The sequence below is a fragment of the Lepidochelys kempii genome, chromosome 10 (genome assembly GCF_965140285.1).
Source record: "Lepidochelys kempii isolate rLepKem1 chromosome 10, rLepKem1.hap1, whole genome shotgun sequence".
Lineage (NCBI taxonomy): Eukaryota > Metazoa > Chordata > Testudines > Cheloniidae > Lepidochelys > Lepidochelys kempii.
Genome location: NC_136389.1, coordinates 19,881,071 through 19,903,659, shown reverse-complemented (window position 1 = coordinate 19,903,659; position 22,589 = coordinate 19,881,071). Strand labels below are relative to the sequence as shown.

The 22,589-nt window shown below is 42.4% G+C and overlaps 1 protein-coding gene across 4 annotated transcripts in view; it reads left to right on the top strand.

Annotated features, from left to right (window-relative positions):
• LOC140918296 (multidrug resistance-associated protein 1) overlaps positions 1-22,589 on the top strand; it is a 113,191-nt gene that overhangs the window by 71,657 nt on the left and 18,945 nt on the right. Inside the window, exons 13-22 of one of the 4 annotated variants that reach the window (XM_073362332.1) lie at positions 2,801-2,947; positions 3,629-3,716; positions 6,079-6,148; positions 7,343-7,469; positions 10,319-10,495; positions 12,209-12,376; positions 13,155-13,332; positions 16,987-17,004; positions 19,406-19,490; positions 20,452-20,590. In XM_073362332.1, the coding sequence (XP_073218433.1) occupies positions 2,801-2,947; positions 3,629-3,716; positions 6,079-6,148; positions 7,343-7,469; positions 10,319-10,495; positions 12,209-12,376; positions 13,155-13,332; positions 16,987-17,004; positions 19,406-19,490; positions 20,452-20,590 (1,197 nt within the window). Of the gene's footprint in view, positions 1-2,800; positions 2,948-3,628; positions 3,717-6,078; positions 6,149-7,342; positions 7,470-8,860; positions 9,415-10,318; positions 10,496-12,208; positions 12,377-13,154; positions 13,333-16,986; positions 17,005-18,351; positions 18,471-19,405; positions 19,491-20,451; positions 20,591-22,589 lie in introns of those variants that run through there. The other 3 variants (XM_073362333.1, XM_073362334.1, XM_073362335.1) reach the window with 3 other exon arrangements.

Here is a 22,589-nt window from a genome sequence, read left to right as displayed (position 1 = left end):
TCCTATTAGTTACTGTACTGGTCTTTCACTATTCAGAGAACTCAGTCTTGTAAACAGAACTCTATCCACAGCAACATGCAGTTCAACAGTCAGCTTTTCAGCACTTTCAGAAAAGGTATTTCTCTACACTTTTTTTAATATTAACAACGTCCTCCAAGTTAAATGTTTCCTGATAGGCAGTGACTTGGTTCATTCTTGGGCTTTCATAATCACCAGTACTACAAATGTTGTTGAAACTTAAAAGGAGTAAATAGTAGTAATAGTAATTTGGTCACAAACCAGAACAAAATGCCCTCCAGGAGGAGGTTATTATATATAGATTATCTAGGTAGCGCCTCTTAGGACCTCCCTTTACATTAACATTTATACTTTGTAATTTTTTTCCAGAAAAATTACAATATTATAGAAGTGCATGCTACACAGATTCCCAGGTGAGAGCCTTGATCAAAATGAATATTCTGCATCTCCAACCACACCACATATTAGTCTTACATAGATGTGTGTGGATGCCTCTTTTTTCCCACCCACCCTGGTAAAGCTGATTTGGCCGGAGAGAGCTGTTCTGTAGCCTGGGATCATTCTAACTTTTAAAAAGGTTTTGTTCCACATTTAAATATTGTCTCTGACTATTTGTGACTAGTTTGAATTTGCACGGAAATGGAAGAGAGGAGACAAATTGTATTACAATTTCTTGTGGCCCTGATAGAACAAAGGGCAGTTGCTCTCATCATCTGGCAGAAGCAAACAAACCATGCCTACATTAGGGTAAAATATGTATGTTCCATTTGAAGGTGTTTAAGTGTTCTTTCCACTCATGGATTCCTTCCTTCTAAGTGCTGTTCGTGTTTACATGACATTATAGGTATGATAAAAGGCAGAAGAAGCAGCATCCTGCATGGGAGAAGTCAGAAGCATTCTTTAGTGAATGTTTTTCTAAAAGAAGGCTGAGATGGCTATTTTTAAAAGTTGATTTACTAGGTTCCTAAATACAGCTCCGTAGAGGGACTTTCCTTATTTCAATTTATCTCTGTTGAAGCCAAGAAGATTAATTTCCGTACCCAACTACCTAAACGTCAGTGTGTTTATGAATGTTTGTCAATGGGCCTGTTTGCATAGAAGTTAAAGGGAGTGGTGTCACTAGGCTTCTACAAGAGCAGGATTGGACTCTGAAGGAGGGGATATTTTATAACTTTCTCTTTCCCCGGTTTTTATCAGTCAGGATACCAACTTATGAAGAACTATAGGATTTTCAAATTGGTTCATTTCTTTCCCACACACCCTTTTCTTTTTTTGCCCTGCTTTGTTGCTCTTCTAACCAGGGATCTTTATAAAATTGTTCAGTATCTGTTTCATGAAACTGGTCACTTCATTGTATCTTTTTATGGCAGTGTGTGCTTATAACAGTGTATTTTAGCATAGATTCCAGTAACATAGGAGTGGGCAAACATTCTGCCTTTAAAGTTATTGTTTGGACCCGTCTTTGTTTTTAGTTCTCTCTACAGGAGGGCTTTTTTCTCTGTAGTAATCGGTCTGAATAAACGAACATATAAACAAGCTACCTTACCATGCACAGTTGAGTCAGCAGGCATAAGAAAAACAGTACAGGCCTTCATAGCAGTTAAATAGGTTTTTACATAAGTTTTTAAATAGACCTTATGCAGAATTAAAACCAGTCTATTCACTGTGCATTAAGTAAATAAAGTGGGGTTTAGTCTTTCTAACTAAATGTAACATTGTTGGCACTTTGATGTCTCAAACTGGATAGCAGGTGATGATTTTGCTGGGAAAGCGTTATTGAGTCCTGCTGATGTACTGAGGTACATGATTTATTATACTGCCTTGGTATAAGGCATGTGGGAGTGGCTGTCAGGGAGAAGAGGAGCTAAAAGGTGAACTGAGCAGTCTTAAGGGATGAATTTTCGGAGCAGCCATGCTTGGCTTTGTGCCAGTCTTTGTTATCTTACTGTTTTCTTTGTTAGTACATAATGCCTTAGCCACACTATATGTTTAAATATGGTTGATGACATAGTCAAGCATATAGTTTCTTTAAGTACGCACCCGGATGCTGGAACAATTGGTATAGTGGGGGTGCTGAGAGCATTGAACCAAATGGCAAACTCTGTATATGATGGAAACTACTTCAAGCCAGAAGGTGTGGCAGCACCCTTAGCACCTCTGGTTCCAGCACCTATGTGTGCACAGTAATTCTCTTCCTGAACTGGGTGGGATACTGTAGAGTTTTATTTTCTAGTATGCTTAAGAACACATTTTTTAAATGATTCTTCTACCCCCAGTTATGGAAGCTATGCTTGTGAAAACCAGGCTTGTTGGTAGTCATCTACAAAATGTAGTGTGGGCAAGATCTAAATCTTGTTAGTTACATTAGCTGTGCGCCCACCTTCAGAGCTGTGGTACAGTGCAGTGATTGTAACTAGCAGAGGGAAAAGGGGAGACTAGAAGGCAGAGAAAGCAAAAAATAAACACACAATCTGGTACACCTGAGTTAATCAGCATACTTTTTTCTCCTTTGCCTTGTCTCACCTTTGTTCTGTAAAGAGAGAGACACTTTCTCAGTTTTCCAAGAGAAGCCAGCAGCTGTTGAATAACAAAACAGTTAAGACCCAATACTTGTTTTGCAAAGGCTTATTCTGATTATTTTTTTGTTCTTAAGAATGAGTTTTTGTTTAATTGCCTTTCAGTGTGTAAATATGGCTCTAGTTATAAGAGAAGACATTGTATTTGAATTTAAAAATGTGAGAGAAAAGAATACAAATCGTGATTATTCTGTCTTTGTTTTTAGGTTGCTTTATCCACCTTTGCTGTTTATGTACTGGTAGATAAGAACAATGTCTTGGATGCTCAGAAAGCTTTTGTTTCATTAGCCTTATTCAACATCCTCAGGTTCCCACTGAATATTCTTCCTATGGTCATCAGCAGCATGGTACAAGTAAGATTTTAATATTAGTGATTGATCAACTCGAAGTGATATATCTATATATAGTGGCTTTTTTGAGGTGTGAATGCTTTAAAGCCTTACAGTCCTATGTGCATATAGAAGTCTCTACCCACCACTGAAATGCAGTCACCTTAAAAGGTAAAGTTTTTGGGTCTCTTATTTTCCTGTGTGTTTTGGCTTGATCTACACTTGAAAGTTACATTGACATAGCTATGTTGGCATAGCTCTCCTGACCAACATAACCCCCAGTAGAGGCATAGCTACGTTGATGGAAGTGCTTCCATCAAGGTAGCCAATGTTGTTCAAAGAGGGGATGTTACTACACTGACAGAAAAACTCCTTCCCAGGTGTAGGCTGCATCTGCACTGGAGGCTATGCCAGCGTAGCTATGTTAACATAGGCATGTTGGTATATCCTCGTAGCATAGGTGTACCCTTTGTACAGTGCCTAGCACAATCAGAACCCAATCCTAGTTGTGCCCTCTGGGTGTTACTGCGGTACAAATAAACGCATGTCTGTTTTTTCCAGTCTGAGGAGGGGGTGGGTGAAGTGGCTTGTGGTGGCTATAGTAGGAGGAATATATTGGATTTAACATCTAGTTAAAAAAGCAAAATGAAACCGTATTTTTTATAAGCTGTGTGTAAAATAGTTTTTCAATTGTTTCATGTCTAGGCAAGTGTTTCCTTAAAGCGTCTCAGGTTATTTCTCTCGCATGAAGAGTTAGAGCCAGATAGCATAATCAGAGGTTCTATCAAAGATGGTAAGTCCTTATTTTGTATAGTTTTTATTTGCTCCTAGTTTGTGCTATGAACTACAAGTACTGGAGCCCAATAGAGCATGTTTTGAGAGGTTCTAAAGTGTCTTTGTGGGCCTTTTAAAATAATTTTTTGCAATTTGTGGGAGTTATGTATCTGGCAAGAGAGATCTGTGGGTTTTTCAATTCAATTTTTGTGCAATTTCTTCAAGTTTTTTTTCTTTTCTTCCTTCTTGTCTGTAGTATAAAATGCACATGTCCAGCGTCAGTAAGAAACAAGGAGGGTTATTGTAAAATTAACCAGCTTTAAATGGACACAGTGGACACCTTGCAGAAAAGTAATTTTCATTTAGCAGTCGGTGTAGGTCAGAAGATGGCAAAAGCATTCCTATATAGAAAACCCCTAGTCACTTTTGTGGAGAGCATCTAAACTCCACTCAGAAAGAGTAAGTGTCTCCCCCAGCATAGTGACACATACCTCTCTTCATTTATGGAATTGCATGTAGTCATCCAACTCTGCTTAAATACAATTAATACTACTACACTCCTCCAGTCTCCCATTCTATGCAGGGACAGTTATTCATTATGTTTGTACAGTATCTAGCACTGCAGGGCCCTACCTGGTGGTGACCTTTAGGTGCTGCTGCAATATAAATTTATGTCTCTGTGGATTTGTCACAGAACTGTAGGGTTTTGTAGAATCTTAATACCCCATGTTGTAAAATGCCCTGCTCTTATAGCTGGTTTAAACCTTGATAAGTGATTCCCTAGCCATCCTTTCTATAAAGGTAATACAATATTCTCTCATTCATGTTTTCTCTCTCTCTCTCTATGAATGCATTCAGGTGGGTTCTCCATTACTAGATCCACTTGGTTTTCCTGTCAGCAGAGTTTCATGCTATGACCCTTATTGTCTGCCTTCTTCCTTTTTTCAGTTGAATCACATGTCCGAATAGAATCCAGCTTCCTCAACTGGATTCTTTGTTGGCTTTACAGTGCTAAAAGGAATAAATAGTAACATCTCGATTTTTTTCTGCTCTGCTAGGATTGGTGGATATGAAAGTGTGTCCCTCTAAAGTAGTGGTGTCCAACCTTTTTACACCCAAGATAACTTTTTGAATTTAAGGGCAACCCAGGATCTACCCCACCCTTCCCTGAGCCCCCGCCCGACTCACTCCACACACACCCTCCCCGTCGCTCGCTCTCCCCCACCTTCACTCACTTTCACCAGGCTGGGGACAAGGGGTATGCTTTGTGAAAGGGGGCTCCAGGATGAGCCTGGGGTAGGGGGTTGGGTGTAAGCTCTGTGAGGGAGTTTGGGTACAGGAGGGGGCTCCGAGCTGGGGCAGGGTGTTGGGATAGGATGGGGGTGCAGGGTGTTGGCTCAGGCGGGGAGGGGGAGGTTTCATGGCTGGAGCAAGGGGTTGGGGTGGAGGAGGTGGTATGGGGTGCTGGTTCTGGGAGAGGGCTCAGGGCTGGGGCAGGGGTTTGGGGTGCAGGAGGGGGTTTGAGGTCTGGCTCTGGGAGGGGGCTGGGGGTCGGGATGCAGCCTCTCGCTGAGCGGCACTTACCTCAGGCCCCTTAGCTCCCATTGGCCACAGTTCCCTGTTCCCTGCCAATGGGAGCTGCAGAGGGCGGTGCTTGCAGGCAGAAGCAGCATGCTAAGATGCCACAAGGCCGCAGTGGCCGCTTCCGGGAGCAGCGTCGGGCCAGGGCAGACAGGGAGCCTGCCTTAGTTGCACCGCTGTAGATTGCGATCAACTGGGAGAGTCCCCAGGATTGACCAGTCGGTGACCACTGCTCTAAAGTCTGAAAAGTGAATGTGCAATGTGGCATTGTAGGAACAGACAAATTGCTCCGTTTAAAAGTTAGGGCTGCTTTTTCTAATGTCAGTTTTGTTAACTCAGCCTTTAGTGCTTCCTTTGAATTGCATGTCCGAATAGAATCCAGCTTCCTCAACTGGATTCTTTGTTGGCTTTATAGTGCTAAAAGGAGTAAATAGTAAAATCTAATTTCTTGGAAAAGGAAGCAGCTTGACACCCTGTGTGTATTCAAAGTCCTGTCAGTTGAGTATCAAGGTAGTATTTTGATATTCTTGCTATACCTGTACTATGACCAGCAAATGATTGTAACTTGAAAACCCCAGCCCTGTTTGTAGAATCAGTCAAAAATGGAGCGTGAGCTATTAACGAAAACAGAGTGCTGGAGTTCTGTTCCTAAAATAGCATTGGACCTGCCTCTCTCTCTCTCTCTCTCTCTCTCTCTCTGTGTCTGGATTTACTTCCCATGGCACAGTGCAGTGTACATCATACAACTGTTTCCTTATTGGCCTGCATCTAAACATAATTTTTTTTTCATTATTTGCTAGCTGGAGGAAGCATTATTGTGAAGAATGCAACATTTAGTTGGTCAAGAAATGATCCTCCCTCACTGAACGAGTAAGAATTGGTATCCTAATTAGTTCTGGCTTATAATTGCACTAAATCTTTATCACTTTAATTATTTCTGTAGAGCTTGAAGTGTGTGCATCACTGCACAATAAATAAGCTCTGCTATAATGGGAACTCTGTGCTCCAAACAGTTTACAACCTTGAAGGAACAGCAATACAAACCCATTTCACTTAGACATAGATAGGATGTTTCATGCTTTATAAGGTGTGTGGGTTTGGAGGGGAGGGGGGGCATGAGGAGAGAGAGACTGTTGAATGGGAATGGAGCTTTTGCATCCTCTAATTAGGAGTCTCTTTCAAGCATACAGGTTGGTATGAAAGAAGACCAAGTTATTAGTGGGGTAAGGAGTCAAAAGGAATAGCCAGGAGAAAATCTGGTGTAGAGCATGTGCAGGGCTAGGGTAGAGGAAGAGAATAAGAGAAGATGGAGGTAGGAGCAGAGTTCTCCGGAGGCTCAAAGTGATGAGAATGGTTTGTAATTAGTACAAGCTGCACAACTAACGAGCCCTTCTTGTTTTATGACTTCAACCATGGGGCTCCTTATACCTATATCTGCTTCCCTGCCATGCTTCCACCCTATCCTCCAAGTCTCCCCCTTAAACATTTTATCTATAGCCCTCTTCTTTCGAGTACTGGGGATGGGTAGGAGAGGAACTTTACAAAATCCTCAGGATGCACACTGTGCTAACCAATGGACCTGCAGGATGTTACTGCTGGAAGCCTTCCCTTCTCCCTATCCTCTCCCTTAATTACGCTTGTTCTTTATCATATATTTTCTAGGACACAGACATTGTCTGGTGTTTATAAAACACCATGCATATTTATAGTGCTGTATAGACAATATGAGGCAAAGCTGGTGCAGAGAGTTTCAAGAAAGGGTGAGAGTATCAGACTGGTCGGCAAGAAGGATGGTCTTGGCAGCTGCTTTTTGGAGGACTGATCACATACTGAGACTATATGATTGTTTATGTATAAGCAGAGGTCTGCATATAGAAGGTTGAATTCTCAGACTCACGTTCTTGTTAAAGAATCAATGAACTATTGCAATTGTCAGCAGCTATAGAGTGGGTGTTCTGATTGTATCTGGTGTTTCTCTGTATTTGATACTACAATAAAATGCTCACCATTATTTGTGTGTGGTATTGTACCAAGGGAGGCTGAACTGTGTGTGATTTATTTCAGCATTAGTTTCACTGTCCCTGAAGGCTCCCTGATTGCCATTGTTGGACAGGTTGGCTGTGGAAAGTCTTCATTGTTGTCCGCCCTTCTAGGAGAGATGGACAAGAGGGAAGGATATGTGGCTGTCAAGGTAGGAATGTCTGGATAACAGTTCTGTTTGTGGGCACTTCTGAAGTGATGATACTTCCATAGCTTGGGGAGGGGGGGAGCCTCTCAAATTAACAAGTTTTTTTTATGCGTGTGGGGGGAGGAATTGTGCTTGTGCTGCATTATGATGTACATAGAGGCCTGAAAGTGTGCATGGTATTTAACATTTTGTTTTTATCATAGAAATATCGGGAATATAAAACTTTGTTCCTGTTTTTGCAGGGGGTCTTTGTGGAGGACCTAGAGAAATTATTTGGAAGCACTCTCAGCCCTAAACTGAAAGGGAGAGGGCAGGGTTGAATCTCTTACAAAGACCTTTTTTCAGCTGTAAATTTGTTCTTAATACAGATTTCAGTTGAAAAATCCAAAGTTCTTAAATTATCTGAAAAAAATCACTTCCCCTCTTAATTTTTTTTGACTTTCATTTCCTTTGTGCCTATGATGTAGTCTTATTAATTCTGTCATCCTTTGAATCTTCCTGGAAAAACAAAGTGGACAAGACATGAATTCTCATGTTGCAACCCCCATTCCCCTCTCTCCTCTTCTCCCCTTTTTTTTAACAAAATATATTCAATACAAGCCATCTTTTTCCTTACAGCTTGTTGTATGTGATGGGGAGAAATACTCCAATCTTTCATTTAATAATTCAGCAGTGACATGCATTTCTGAAGCATTCTTAGTCAAGATATGAGCCTGACTGCCTTTTTAGTAGGGCTGTCGATTAATCGCAGTTAACTCACATGATTAACTCAAAAAAAAATTAAGCACGATTAATCGCAGTTTTAATCACATAGTTAAACAGAATACCAATTGAAATTTATTAAATATTTTGGATGTTCTTCTACATTTTCATATATATTGTATTCTGTGTTGCAATTCAAATCAGAGTGTATATTTTTGATTACAAATATTTGCCCTGTAAAATGATAAACAAAAGAAATAGTATTTTTCAATTCATAGAATCACAGATGATTAGGGTTGGAAGAGACCTCTGGAGGTCTAGTCCAACCCCTGTTCAAAGCAGGACTAACCCCAACTAAATCAAAATTCATCTCATACAAGTACTGTAGTGCAATCTCTGTCATGGAAGTGCAATTTACAAATGTAGATTTTGTTCTTACATAACTGCAACAATGTAACTAAAAACTAAAAGTAAAACTTCAGAGCCTATAAGTCCACTCAGTCCTCCTCCTTGTTCAGCCAATTGCTAAGACGAACAAGTTTGTTTACATTTACAGGACCTAATGCTGCCTTCTCCTTATTTACAGTGTCACCAGAAAGTGAGAACAGGCATGTGCAAGGCACTTTTGTAGCCAGCGTTGCAAGGTATTTACATGCTAGATATGCTAAACATTTGTATTCCCCTTCATGCTTTGGCCACCATTCCAGAAGAAATACTTCCATGCTGATGATGTTCATTTAAAAAAAAATGAATTAATTTAAATTTGACACTGAACTCCTTGGGGAGAATTGTATATCCTCTGCTTTATCCGCATTCTGCCGTATATTTCATGTTATAGCAGACTCGGATGATGACCCAGCACATATTGTTTATGTTAAGAACACTTTCACTGCAGATTTGACAAAATGCAAAGAAGGTACCAGTGTGAGATTTCTAAAGACAGCTACAGCACTTGACCCAAGGTTTAAGAAGTTGAAGGGCTGTCAAAATCTGAGAGGGATGAGGTGTGGAGCATGCTTTCAGAAGCCTTAAAAGAGGAATGCAGAAACTACAGAACCCGAACCACCAAAAAAGGAAAATCAACCTTCTGCTGGTGGCATCTGACTCAGATAACGAAAATGAACATGCGTCGGTCTGCACTGCTTTGGATAGTCATCAAGCAGAACCTGTCATCAGCATGGACGCATGTCCTCTGGAATGGTGGTTGAAGCGTGAAGGGCATACGAATCTTCAGAGCATCTGGCATGTAAATATCTTGCGACACCAGGTACAAAAGTGCCATTAGAACACCGGTTCTCACTTTCAGGTGACATTGTAAATATGAAGCGGGCAGCATTATCTCCTGCAAATGTAAACAAACTTGTTTGTTCTGAGTGACTGGCTGAACAAGAAGTAGGACTGAGTGGAATTGCAAGGTCGAAAATTTTACATTGTTTTATTTCTGAATGCAGTTTTTTTACATAATTCTACATGTCTATGTTCAACTCTCAGGTTCGAGATTGCACCATAGTACTTGTATGAGGTGAACTGAAATACTATTTTGGTTTTTTACAGTGCAAATACTTGTAATCCAAAAATAAATATAAAGTGAGCGCTGTACACTCTGTAGTCTGTTATAAGTGAAAATTACAAAACATCCAAAAATATTTAAATCAATGGTATTCTATTGTTTAACCATGATTTTTTTTTTTAAATAAAATTGTGGTTTTTTATTTTGATTTTTTTAAATCACGCCACAGCCCTACTTTTTAGCACTCTCTACTTCTATAGAGCACGTGTGTTTGGATGGAGAATTCAGCAAGGTGGATGTTGGGGGGGGAAGTGTCTTCCATTTGAAGACCATACCCCAAAACATACTTGTAACATGATTACATGGAAGAGAGGGCATGGATAACCAAAGCTGCCACAGCCACATGCTGTTTTAGCAGGCTAGCTCTCTTTAGCTAGCCTATCTATTTGCCTGCACTGGGAAGCACACTCCCAGCTGCACTATAAAACATACACTATCGCTGTTTGCCCAATTGTACGATGGGCCTCATACATATCTTACAAGGGTGTTGAGCGTAGATTATTGTTTGCATGGTGCTTTGAGTATGTCTAAGATGTTTAAATAGAGTGAAATCTGAATAGCTGACTTTTGTTTCTTATAGGGCTCAGTTGCCTATGTTCCTCAACAAGCCTGGATACAGAATGCAGCTCTGAAGGACAATATTATCTTTGGGAGGGAGATGAAAGAGAGCCACTATAAACGTGTAATTGAGGCTTGTGCACTTCTACCTGACATAGAGATTCTTCCTTCGGGAGACAGAACAGAAATAGGGGAAAAGGTATTGAGATACACCCCTGCATCCGAATGGATGCAGTCATTGGAGTTAAAGACACATACTTTCCATTCTAACTCCCTGTTTAGAATTGTACAGAACTTGAAAACCTTTTGGGCAGAAATCTTCCAGACCGGGTCTCCACCTGAAAGTGGGTTTTGGGTTTTTGGGTTTTTTTTCTCTCTCTCTCAAGGTTGAGCAAAAGTGGTGCTTTTAGAATGCTAGGAGAGCTGGGGAAGAGAGCCTGTCCCCATTAATAGATTGATGTAGTTGCAAGGATTTTCATTATTATTATTATTAAGCAGTCCAAGAGCTGAACCTTGACGAACAGTACGGAAATCACCCTCGTTGCTGCATGTTCCTGTGAAAACTGGTTCTGATTTTCAGAGTACTGACCCTTAGCACAAATTTAATTAAGTGTTGAAAAATGTGTAAACATATGTTAACAGGGACTGAGGCCACCTATGCAATTCGCCTGGAGTGACCATAGTTGTGGACTTGCTAAGAAAGACAGCTTGATGTTTCACTGGGCAGACTCTTTCCAGCAGCTGTCTCATTGGCCCCAAAGGCCCCTGGTGCCCGTACAAATCCACTTTCCAACCAAACTAAGCTAAGCACTCATCCAAGTACAGCCACCCCTCACCTGAAAGGAGCAGGCAGCTAGGTGAATTGGGCTGTTTGTCAATGGGGAAACAGGAGGAGAGCCCTTGAAAAGCCCTTACCTAAGCCCCTGCACACCATGCAAAGCATACAGCGGTGGAGGGAAGGCGCCTGCATGCTTTGTAAGGTGTACAGAAGGCGCTCCCACACTGGTGCATCCTGGGAGTATACAGTGTCTAAGGAGAGTGCATAGGGCTCACAGTTCTGGTGTGGGCTGACCAAATAGTTCCAGATTATGGAGTGTACGTGATCTGTCGCTAATTTTGCAAGATAGAGTGCCAGACCACAGAGGAGAGGATTTTTAAACAGGAATTCTGCACTTCTGTCTCTGAATAAGGCCCTTGCAAAACCTAGGGCTAGTCGTGCTTTGGCTTGCTCTCATGATAACTACAGAACTGAGTTTGCAAATGGATTATTTTTCAGAGTATATTTATTAAGCATTCCATTTTTCACTTGTAATATGAAATAGTTCCTATACAATCAAGAACTCCTCTTTTCATCATGGATACTAAATGCTTGTTTATCAGTACAGCACTGAAGTGGCTTCCCATCTTAGTAAGAAAACTAACTACAATCATGTTTAAAATGCTTTCCGAGCTCTGGGCAAAATGTAGGAGGTGCATTCCATTCACAAAACTCCCACTTTAATTCATGGAACTCCTGTGAATGTAACAAGTTACAGGACATGCAGTAGAGATGATTGTATTACAGTGGTGTCAAAAGTCCCTATCTGGAACTTCTTCCCTCTTGTGAGAGGTATTCTAGAGACCGATAGATATGGTCCGTGCCACTCTATGGTGTTCCACGTGTTTAGAGGCCTGGACAGACCTTAATTAATGTCTAGATTTTCCAGACATATCAGAAAAGGAGGCATTAGCCCGTGATTTTAAACACTATTAAGCTACTGAAATAATGTCTAATATTTGGTATGTTTATCATGAAGCTGAAGCTCCTCTAATGCCTTCACAGAAGCCTTCTATGACTTTTACCCTCCTTCACAAACTGAAACAATGTATTTTACTATAAAACCTAACAGCACTTCATTACCTTCCTCTCCAGGGCGTGAATCTCTCTGGAGGACAGAAGCAGAGAGTCAGCCTTGCTCGGGCAGTTTACTGTAACACCGATGTCTATTTATTTGATGATCCTTTATCTGCTGTTGATGCCCATGTTGGGAAGCATATTTTTGACAAAGTTATTGGACCAAAGGGAATCCTGAAAAACAAAGTAGGTATTTTTAAATGATGCTTTGGATCGGGGTGACTTTTCTGTGGAATGATCCTTTCTGTGATTTTTAAGGTTGGTTCAAAAGTGTCCAAGAACTAGAAAGCTCCTTTCAAACAATTTCATCCATTTTACTTCCTGGTTATCATCATTTTTATTCCTCAGTTCTATTTCCAGTTGGATCTGACTTGTTACATGATCTTGTGAAAGTCACATGAAACCTCTGACCTTGCTTTACTCATTTGTCAAGTGAAGAGAGGTGAAGATGTAGGCCCAGATATTTAAAAGTATTTAGGTGCTACTCAGTTCAGCATAGCAATGCCTAAGCCTTACTTTCAAAAGTGACTTAGGTGCTTATGTGCCTAAGTCCCAGTGACTTTCAGTGAAACTTAGGTGCCTAAGTCACTTTTGAAAATGAGAAACATGCTCCTATGTGAGATGTTGGAATACTGAGCAGAGCAATAGCTTTAAAAATCTGGGCTTAGTGTTTATTAAGTGCTTTGAGCCTCTCTGATGAAAGATACAGTAGCATCCATGCAAAGTATTATGAGAGAGTTCAGTGACTCCAAAGGCCTAAGATGTAGGTCAGCTGGAGAAAACAACAATTAAAAAACGAGAACTAATTTTTTCTAAAAATTACCATGTGCCTGTTGCGTGTGTCCTTATGCACATAATTAAAATCTGATGTGCATCACTTACTGCAAGAATTTAACACTTAGTTACTGTTTAAAGAGAGCCTTGTGCTCAAAATATATATAATATATTATATTTTTAAATCTAGACTCGGGTTTTGGTAACCCATGGGGTCAGTTATCTCCCTCTCATGGATACAATTATAGTGATGACTGATGGTAAAATATCTGAGATGGGATCTTACCAAGAGCTGCTAAAGCAAGACGGGGCCTTTGCCGAGTTTCTTCGTACATATGCGAACGCTGACCAGGATGTGGAGAATGGAGGTAAGTTTACAAAGAAACTCCACTGAGCTAAAATGATGTGCTGCTTGCTAGTGGGTTTGTGGTAGCATACTTCCTCAAGTGCCTTTCCTTCCCCATGGTAGATCAAAATAGTCAGGGATCCTTGTTTCATGAAGGTATCCATGATTGGCTGGTAGAATTGAAAACCAGGTATTCAATATTCAGCATAACAGGTGAGGTCCGTTGGGCTGTAGAATAATCTCCTGTGGAAGCCCAATCGTTAATCCTTTCAGATTGTCCAATACAGCTCTGAAGTCAGTCTAAGGCTGGGCACCTGTTTATTTCTAAAAGTCGTGGAATCTCTGACTTCTTATCCACACAGCTGGTGAGTCCCGCACGTAAATAGGACCTTACTTAATCTGAGAGCAGGAAAGAGCAGCTGTTTCTTTTCCCGGCGCTTCCTGTTACAACACAGCTGCTTCCACACTTAGAGAACGTGGGGAATCTTTGTAACTTTCTAGTATTGCACCTTGTCTGCAAATCTCAGAAGAAGGATCTAGGCCTCCCAGTCTGATTTCTTACAAGACCTGCTCAAATTGTTTTCTGGCTCTGTTCCCTGCGTTAATGCTCAAATACAAGCAGTGTATTTAGTGTGCTTGGCTGGTGTTCTGCTGATATTCCCTCTGTGTGCACATAGGACGTGTTCTTTGGCATGCACCTTCTGCTGATGCTCACAAATGGCAGGTTTTGCAGGAAGTGGATTGCTCTTGCTGTTTTTTGCGTAATTCACACTGTCACCTGGAGTCCTGCATGGGTGCTTGGAGCTCTAATCCTCATCCTGCCTGAACATTACCAGTAGAATATGAGCAGTGCACTGAACCACAGAACATGAAAGAAGCTGTCAGAGAAGCAGTAGAGCTGTACTGACTTGCTGCCTGTTCTCTCAGCCAGGAGAGAAGTGAGAGTAGTTTTCTGCACTCTACCATGGGCCAGGAGAAGGAAGTGCAGTGCATGCATCCCCTTTCTGGCAATGGGAGAGGTGAGTGGGAAGGGAATGACAGGTGAAGAGAGGCTGAAAAAGAGAGTGACTTGGGAACAGGGTGGAGAGTGAGATCAGGTGAGAGGGTCTGTAAGGTAGGAAGCAGAGTTGCCCTATTTAGGCCCTGTCCTTCCCAGCCCGTAGAAAGCTATGACAGTGCCCCTCTGATTATTGGAGAAAGCAGAGCAGAATGTGCCTCCTTGGTGAGAGCATGTATTAATGCGTAGAAGAGCTCAGCTTGTCTTCTGAATGTGCTTGTTGAATCTGCTCCATTTAGGTTTGCCAGGTGTCCGGTTTTTGACTAGAACATCCGGTCAGTACCACTCAGAGTCAGTGCCACTGACCGAGCTGTTAAGTCTGGTTGGCAGGGCTGGCAGCCTCCTCACCTGGCTTCGCGTGCCTCCCAGAAGTGGTGATGTGTCCTTCTGGTTCCCAGGCAGAGGAATGGCCTGTGGATTTCTGCACGCTGCCCCTGCCCTGTGTGCCAGCTCTGCAGCTCCCCTTGACTGGGAACCACAGCCAGTGGGAGCTGCGGGAGTGGCGCCTGTGGGCAGAGGCAGCACACACTGCGCAGAGCCACCTGGCCATCCCTAGGCCTAGGAGCAGAGGGACAAGTCGCCGCTTCCAGGGAGGCGCCCTCCCCCCCCCCCCCCCCGAGTCAAGTGCTACCCGGAGCCCACAACTGTCCCATACCCTAACTCCTTGCCCCAGCCCTGAGCCCCCTCCTGCACCAAAACTCCCTCCCAGAGCTTGCATCCCACACTCTCCTTCCACATCCCAACTCCTTGCCCCAGCCCTGAGCCCCCTCCCACACCCTGAACCCCATCCCATGCCCCAACTGTATGCCTCAGCCCTGAGCCATCTCCCACACCCTGAACCCCTCAGCTTCATCTCCCAGCCTAGAGCCCCTTCCTGTACCCCAAGTCCCTCATCCCCAGCCCCATCCCAGAGCCCGCACCCCAACCCCCTGCACCAGCTCAGAGCCCCCTCCTGCATCTTGAACCCCTCATTTCTGGCTCCACCACAGAGCCCGCACCCGCAGCCGGAGCCCTCACCCCCCTCCTCTGCCCCAGCCCACTGAAAATGAATGAGTGAGTGAGGGTGGGGGAGAGCGAGTGACAGAAGGAGTGGGGATGGAGTGAGCAGGGTGTGGGGCCTCAGAGAAGGGGCAGGACCTTGAAGGGGTGGGGCAGGGGCGTGGCAAGGGTGCTCACTTTTGTGCAATTAGAAAGTTGGCAACCCTAGTTCCACTGGACCTTTTGTAGGCACTGGCGTTCTGGGGGAGGTATGATCCTCTGGCTAACGCGCTGAGCCGAGACTGTGAAGATCGGTCTTCTGTCCCTGTCACAGTATGATTTTGGGCACGTCACTTAATCTCTGTCTCAATTCCCATTCTCTCATGCTGGGAGAGCTGTGGGGCAAAGTAAAGATTGTGAGGTTCTCACCTACCACTGGGTCAAGTGCCACAGAGAAGCCTTTACAATAGAAGAAATATGGTTAACTTGCACACTGTATAGAATTAAAGAAATAATACTTTAAGTTTAAGCAGCTAGATGTACTCTTATTTAAAGGATAGCTGATACAGACTTCAATGTATGAGCAGACTTCAAAGAGAAGGATTAATCTGTCTTTTTCTTTTGTAGTCTCAATAAAATTTAATACTTTGCAATTTGAACAGGTATTTCCTGTAAGTTGCTGGTTCTAGCCTTTGTCAGCTCACCTAGGCAGTTTTTTTTTTCTTTTTTGAAGGCTTTGTACATGTAAACGTGCTTGACAAGTATGCCCTTGCTTTTGTTGGAAAGTCTTTTCCCACTGGTGTGTTGGGTATCTTGTTTTGGAAAGAAATCCAGTATTTTTAGTATGCTGCACTGATTTGCCATCACTGCATGTAATTCTTCTTAATTACTATGACCCAGATGCACATGGGGCACCTTTGTGGTGTTTGCTAGTGCAATGTAGTATCATAGTGTTTGATCACTATTTGTCCTTTAGTTTTGGGCAAATCTCTTTATCTCTGCTTTAATTTTTCCCTATCCATAAAATGGAGGTATTGCTCTCTCTACCTAGTTCACATGGACTAATGTAAATTAACAGGGCCATATAAACGAGAAGTCTTCATTTCTAAAGTCAAATTACTGTGTATCTCTATCTGTAGTCACATAGGCAGACTGTATAGGTCTATGGAAACTAACAAAAAGGAGTCACCACTATATAAATAAGTGTTCTAAACTCCCGAGGCCTTAGTACTTGTCTGCCACCTCCAAAGCTCAGTTTGGCTGCCTGTCCTCCCATGTTGTCTTAATGCTGTCTCAGCCTTACACAGCTTTCCGTCCACCCTCCCATAGTTTCTTTCCAATTTACCTGTTTCCTGCTCCTCTGTTGGTGCAGTAATTGGGCTACCCATTAGTCTAACCTCTTCACCTGTTCCTTCCACCCAACTTGACTTAGAATAGCATAAATGTCTCATGCTTTCATCTCAACATATTTATGAAGGGCTCCAGCATTAACTCTGAATTTTTCTTTATAAGCCTGCAACTAATTTTGGAAGGTTGGGGGCAGGGCAGCTGTTTTAGTAAACTTTCATAGCAAGTAATCATTTTATTTTTTTTAAATCCCACTCTTTTTACCATTCTCTTCTTGCTTCCATTAATATACAGCTGCAAAGAAAGGAGAAGGTTTGTCTGAGTCTTATTTTATAGCCTTTAACTGTTTCATCACCTTCTTCCCCCTTTCTCCCTCTCCCTCCCCCCCCCCAATCCTGAACACAGATCCAAAGACAGGAGAAGACAAGGAAGGTTTGTGTTGGTTTGCTCAGGTGCTTTTCTGCATGTAGATAGTGGAAATAGTTGACTGTGCTATAAAAGATGTGCATGGTTTTGGAAAAGTCAGTGTATACGTTTAAACTCGAAATATTCATTACAATACCCCCTTCCAGATGTTAATGGCCCCTCTTAGTCCATTTCACAATGAGGAAGATTGGTATGTTTCTAGATCTGGTGAGAGTAAACACTGTAAAAAGTCTTAAACTTTTACTATTAGGTTTTTAAGTTTATTTCAGTGCAGCCTAATCTTTTGGCAGGGTGGGAAAATAAATATGAAAGATGGAAATCCTTATTGAATATCCCATTGACAGGGTGAGATGGGTCTTGTCTCTTAAACATCAAACCTGTCAGGAATAGAGAAATTGAGGGCCCAATCTTGCAAATGTTTATGCATGTGAGTAATCACATGGAATTAAACGAGACCACTAACATGCATGAGAGTTTGCAGGATTGGTGCGTTAATGATTCCTTCATTTCCTTTCTCTAATGCCTGTTTAGTGTTCTAACTATATGACCTTATGATTTGAAAAGGAATTCTTCAGTGGTGACTAAGACATGAAATAAGGATAGTTGTTCGTGAGTTTGCATCCTCACTGGTATGGTGCCAGATTAATTATACTTCTGAGAGCTTTCCTTGTTTCTCAAATACTGTATTCAACATGCGCAGAAATATTTATTGTGTACAAAATTAAATCGGACTTTGAAGAGCTGTTTGGGAGCTGTGGGCTTTTTTAAAGTGGAATAAGGGTTGCCATTAAATTCAGTGTTTGCAATTGAAAGGAATTTTGAATGCTTGAAGTTCTCCTAAAAAAATACTGTCTGGGTAAAACCCAAAAACTTAAAATATTTTCTCACTTTTAAAAACGTCATTTGTAAATTTCTTAGTTTTAATACTGTAAAGTTTTCATTTATGCTGTTTTATTCACTGTTTGCACTTCACTCATGATGGACAGTGAAACAGCACCAATCAGTTTAGCTTTCTGACTTTCTGGCGTTAGCACAATGTGTCAGTGTTTCATTTGCAAACGCAGTAGAGAATGCCATAAGTCAAACAGCTGCGATTCAGTGGAGTTAGCTGTTTGTTGTTCAGAAAAATAGTTCATGGAAACAGTTAACATTTTCATTTTTAACAAAGCAAACATTTTTAGGTCTAAATAATTGTCTCCCTGTTAAATGCTTTTTTTCCCCTAATAGGTACAAACTGACTATTTTTGGCTGTATTCAGCCTCTTTAAGAATGTGTGTGTGCAGAATTCCTTCTGGGTTAAACACTGAACAGCCCTGCATACATGGAAACATTATTGCCCAGACTAAGAGAAGGTACTTCTTTAAGGGAAAAAAGTTGTTTGATTTGTGTGTGGAAAATGGTGAAATATAAATGTCAGGAGCTAATAGCCACACTAGACACTGTTTCATAGAGTTTCATTAAAGAATCCCAAAGAAAGCTTTGAAATTAATTCTTGTTGTTTATCTTTACTGTTTCACAAGCTACATAAACTTCAAATTTTGAGTTGGTTTTCTAAGAGTTTCGGGTTAACTTGCCTAAATGCAATACTGCCTCTTCTTAATAGAATGGATATATATAGATGTATTAAGGGGGAACTGAACATCTATTTTTTGCTTAATGTTAGATTTATAGAAATGCCTTTCTAGTTACTCAGCCTCAGTAGCATGTACTTGATTAATCCTGCTGGAAAATTTGTTGCCTGCTGTGTAGTGTGTGTGGTGTTTTAGGGTGCTGAAGGAAAGCTAGCATTCTCCAAGTTATTCTGAATGTATCTTCTACCTCTGCACTAAAAATCCAGAAAAAGCTTTTGTGTTATTTCTGGCTTGCTCTAAAATAGTAACTTTTTGCCTTTTTATGAATAGTCAAAGCACGAATTCTTGAAGAGTAGAAAAAGCTTAGAGCATCCTCTGAATTAGCCCTAGCATGTACTGTACTATGAAGTTGATGTGTGCTTTAGTGTCAAACACTTCTCTTAACTCTATTTCAAACTATTAAAATTAGTGTGCATTGAGTAGGGAAAGGAGCATAATATTCTGTTGTCTTTGCATTTGCTCATAAGATTAAGATTCAAACTAGTGCTAAAAAGTATGATTGTTAAAACCTATTAGAAGTAATTATCATATTGAGTATTAATTGCTTAATTGTGTTCTCCCCTTTGGGTGCAATTTTGGTGTGAAATATTTGACTGGGTTTTGACTATGACTTCTCTAGCTGAGGCCAACTTTGTTCATTTTTGCTTTTCCTACAGATGCAAACAGCCCAACTGTGAAAGAAGGAAAGCATATGGAAAATGGTGTTCTCGCAAATGAAGCAACAGGAAAACCGATACGTAGGTGTGTAGTTGTTTCAAAGTAGAGTAGGTCAAAGTGCACAAGGGAACTGTTAGTGCGCAGCACGCTAGTATGTTGTACATTTACAGCCCAGTGTTCTGTGCACTTTCTCTTCACCTAGACAAGCCCTTAGTCTTTTACTTCTGCTTTATGCTGGACAGTTTGCAGCCTACTTTTACTGTGCAAAGTACAGTATTTCTGCTCTTCATGAGAATTAAGATTTTTAATCATTTAAGGAAACTCAATGTCTTTTGACCTGAGCAAAGACCTGGAAAATAGTCTCTCTCCTTCATGCTTCCCAAAGAGAACATCTAAGGTTGTTTTGTTGTTCCGTAGTGTAAGCCTTGCGCTAAGGAAGTTCACGTGCCAGCAAAAATTGAATATCCCATGAAAATCTGAGCCTGTTCCATGCATGGGTTTGCATTTTGTAGGGAAGCTTCAATTCAGGATACCCACAAGTCATTCCATTTCTCCTTTAAACATCATAGAGATGAATATGCCCATTTCTGGAAGTAGTTTGACTGCAAATTTTGAAGACTGATGAGTAATGTATTCAATGTATTTAATTTTCCAGTCCTGCTGATGATGGGAATACTCTTGAATCCGTGCATCTGCACAATACAATGGCAGGATACAGAAAGGCTGATTATTTTAAATCAAGGAATCTTTCTTGCTTGAGTTTGATTGCTCAAGCAAGAACCCCTCTCTGGCTTGTTAGTCCATCATTTTGTACTTATTCTGAAGCATTTGTCTTCAGGTGGTAAGGAAGTGCAATCAGGTAGAGAAAAGTGGGTTATTGCTGAACACTCTCTCATGCATTCTCCTGCTAGGGAGGTTTCTGTCTGGCTCAGCGAAGCACAGAGTAAGATTGTATCCAGACTTGTAGATCTAGGTCATTGAAATCCATTTGCCAAGTAAACAACTGGTCCCTGTTATGATGGCTTGTTTAAAAATGTTTTTTCAGACAACTCAGTAACTCATCAACTTACAGTGGAGAAACAGGGAAGTCTTTGAACCAGACTAGTACAACAGAGCTTCAGAAGGCACCAGCAGAAAAGAATGCTTGGAGACTTACAGAGGCTGATACAGCAAAGACTGGGAGGGTGAGATTTAATTATTTCTTTTCATTTCCAAATTTAGTTGATCAAAAATCCGTATGATTTAGGAGACAATAGCATTCAAACGTACGTGCTGGAACTAGCAGTGCTTGGGGTGTGGCAGCACCCTCTGGCTTGAAGTGGTTTCCATTATATACAGCAGGGGTCTCAAACATGCTGACCATGGGCCGCATACAGCCTGTGGGATTCTTCCCTGCGGCCCGCCAAGCTCCCTGCACCCCCCCCCACCCACCCCCAGTCCCCTCCCCAGCCTCCCTCCAGGCCAGGGGTGGGCAAACTATGGCCCCGGGCCAGATCTGGCCCCACAGGGCTTTGGATTTGCCAACCCCGTGATGCTGAGGGCCCCGCGCCGCTCCGGAAAGCGGCAGTGACCCTGTGACCACGGGGGGGTGGAGAGGGAGCAGAGAACTCCGTGAGCTGTTCTTGCCTGTGGTTACCTCCCCTGAAGCTCCCATTGGCCAGGAACGGGGAACTGTGGCCAATGGGAGCTTCAGGGGAGGTATCCACAGGCAAGAACAGCTCACTGAGTTCTCTGCTCTTCCCCTTCCGCCTGGGGCTGCAGGGACAGGGTGCCTGCCGCTTCCTGGAGTGGAGCGGCACGGGGCCAGGTGTAAGCGGTGCTGGGCCAGAATCCGAACCCCTCCTGCACCCCGGACCCCAACCCCCTGCCCTGAGCCCCTTGCCACACTCTGAGCCCCTTGCCACACTCTGAGCCCCTTGCCACACTCTGAGCCCCTTGCCACACTCTGAGCCCCTTGCCACACTCTGAGCCCCTTGCCACACTCCGAGCCCCTTGCACTGCACTCCCTCCTGCACCCCAAGCCTCTGCCCTGAGCCCTCTGCTGCACCCAGCAGGCAGGGGCGGGGATGGAGTGGGGGTGATGCGGCCCTTGGGCCAACGTACGAGTCTTCATGTGGCCCTCCTGGTGATTGGAATTTGAGACCCCTGATATACAGGGTTTACAGTTTGGTTCAGTGCCTCACAGCACTCCCACTATACAGATTGTTGCAGCATCTCTGCAAAGAGCAAGTAACTAGTTTTGGGAAGGAGGGTGAACACACTTTTTTAGTTGACTTCATTGTAACTTCATTGATTGTTTCTATGCTATTAAACCTGTGTCCCAGGTTTGTTTGAAGGCCCAGAAAGGGCAGAGAGGGAGGAAATGAGAGCTTCACTTAAACTGGTGTGGCTGGCACCATTACCTGGCAAGCTGGAAAAAATAAGGTGAAAATTTCAGCTGCTAATTATAACTCTATTGCGGTCACTTCTTGGAAAGAGGCTACAAGGTTGTGACCAGCTCTGTGACCCGAGCCACACTCTAGAGGGATTGGAACTGACAACTGGATGAAAACCAAGTTTCCACTGTCAGATCGAAGTGCTGAATCCCAGCACATGGAGGGTTTTTGTAAGAGATCTGTAAGCTAGTGCTTTAAGGGGAAAATACTTCTCTGCTACAGCATAGATGACAACTATTTCACTTGAATATTTCTCTAAATGTAGCTTATAAAAAGTCCAAACCATACATATTGGGAAGTAACCTTGGGCTCAGTTTTTCCTTTGGTTGTGGTACCCCCATCTGCCTATGGTTGGATCCTCCGGTTAAAAGGTGGGAGGATTTTATGGCTAAAGCCCAGAAACTGAAATTCTATTCCTGGCTCTGCCACAGATCTCCTGTGTGAGCTTGTGGAAGTCGCTTAATCTTTGTGTTGCTTTCTCCATGTGTGTTAAGGCAGCAGTGCCTACCAACATCCCAGGGCAGTTGTGGGTCACTGAGCTAACCTTTGAAAGGCATTCTGTTAGAATGTGCACTGGTGCTGCCAGGCATTATCTTTCTGGGACAGGACTCGTAGGTATTTCGTGGCCCGCCATAAAGATGTAAACTGTGTAACCAGTATGTTGACTTCACCATCCTGTAGGTGGTGTTTACATATATGAGTGTTTTCATATATGGGTGTTTTAGGCCTTACACTTCCTGTGTAAAGT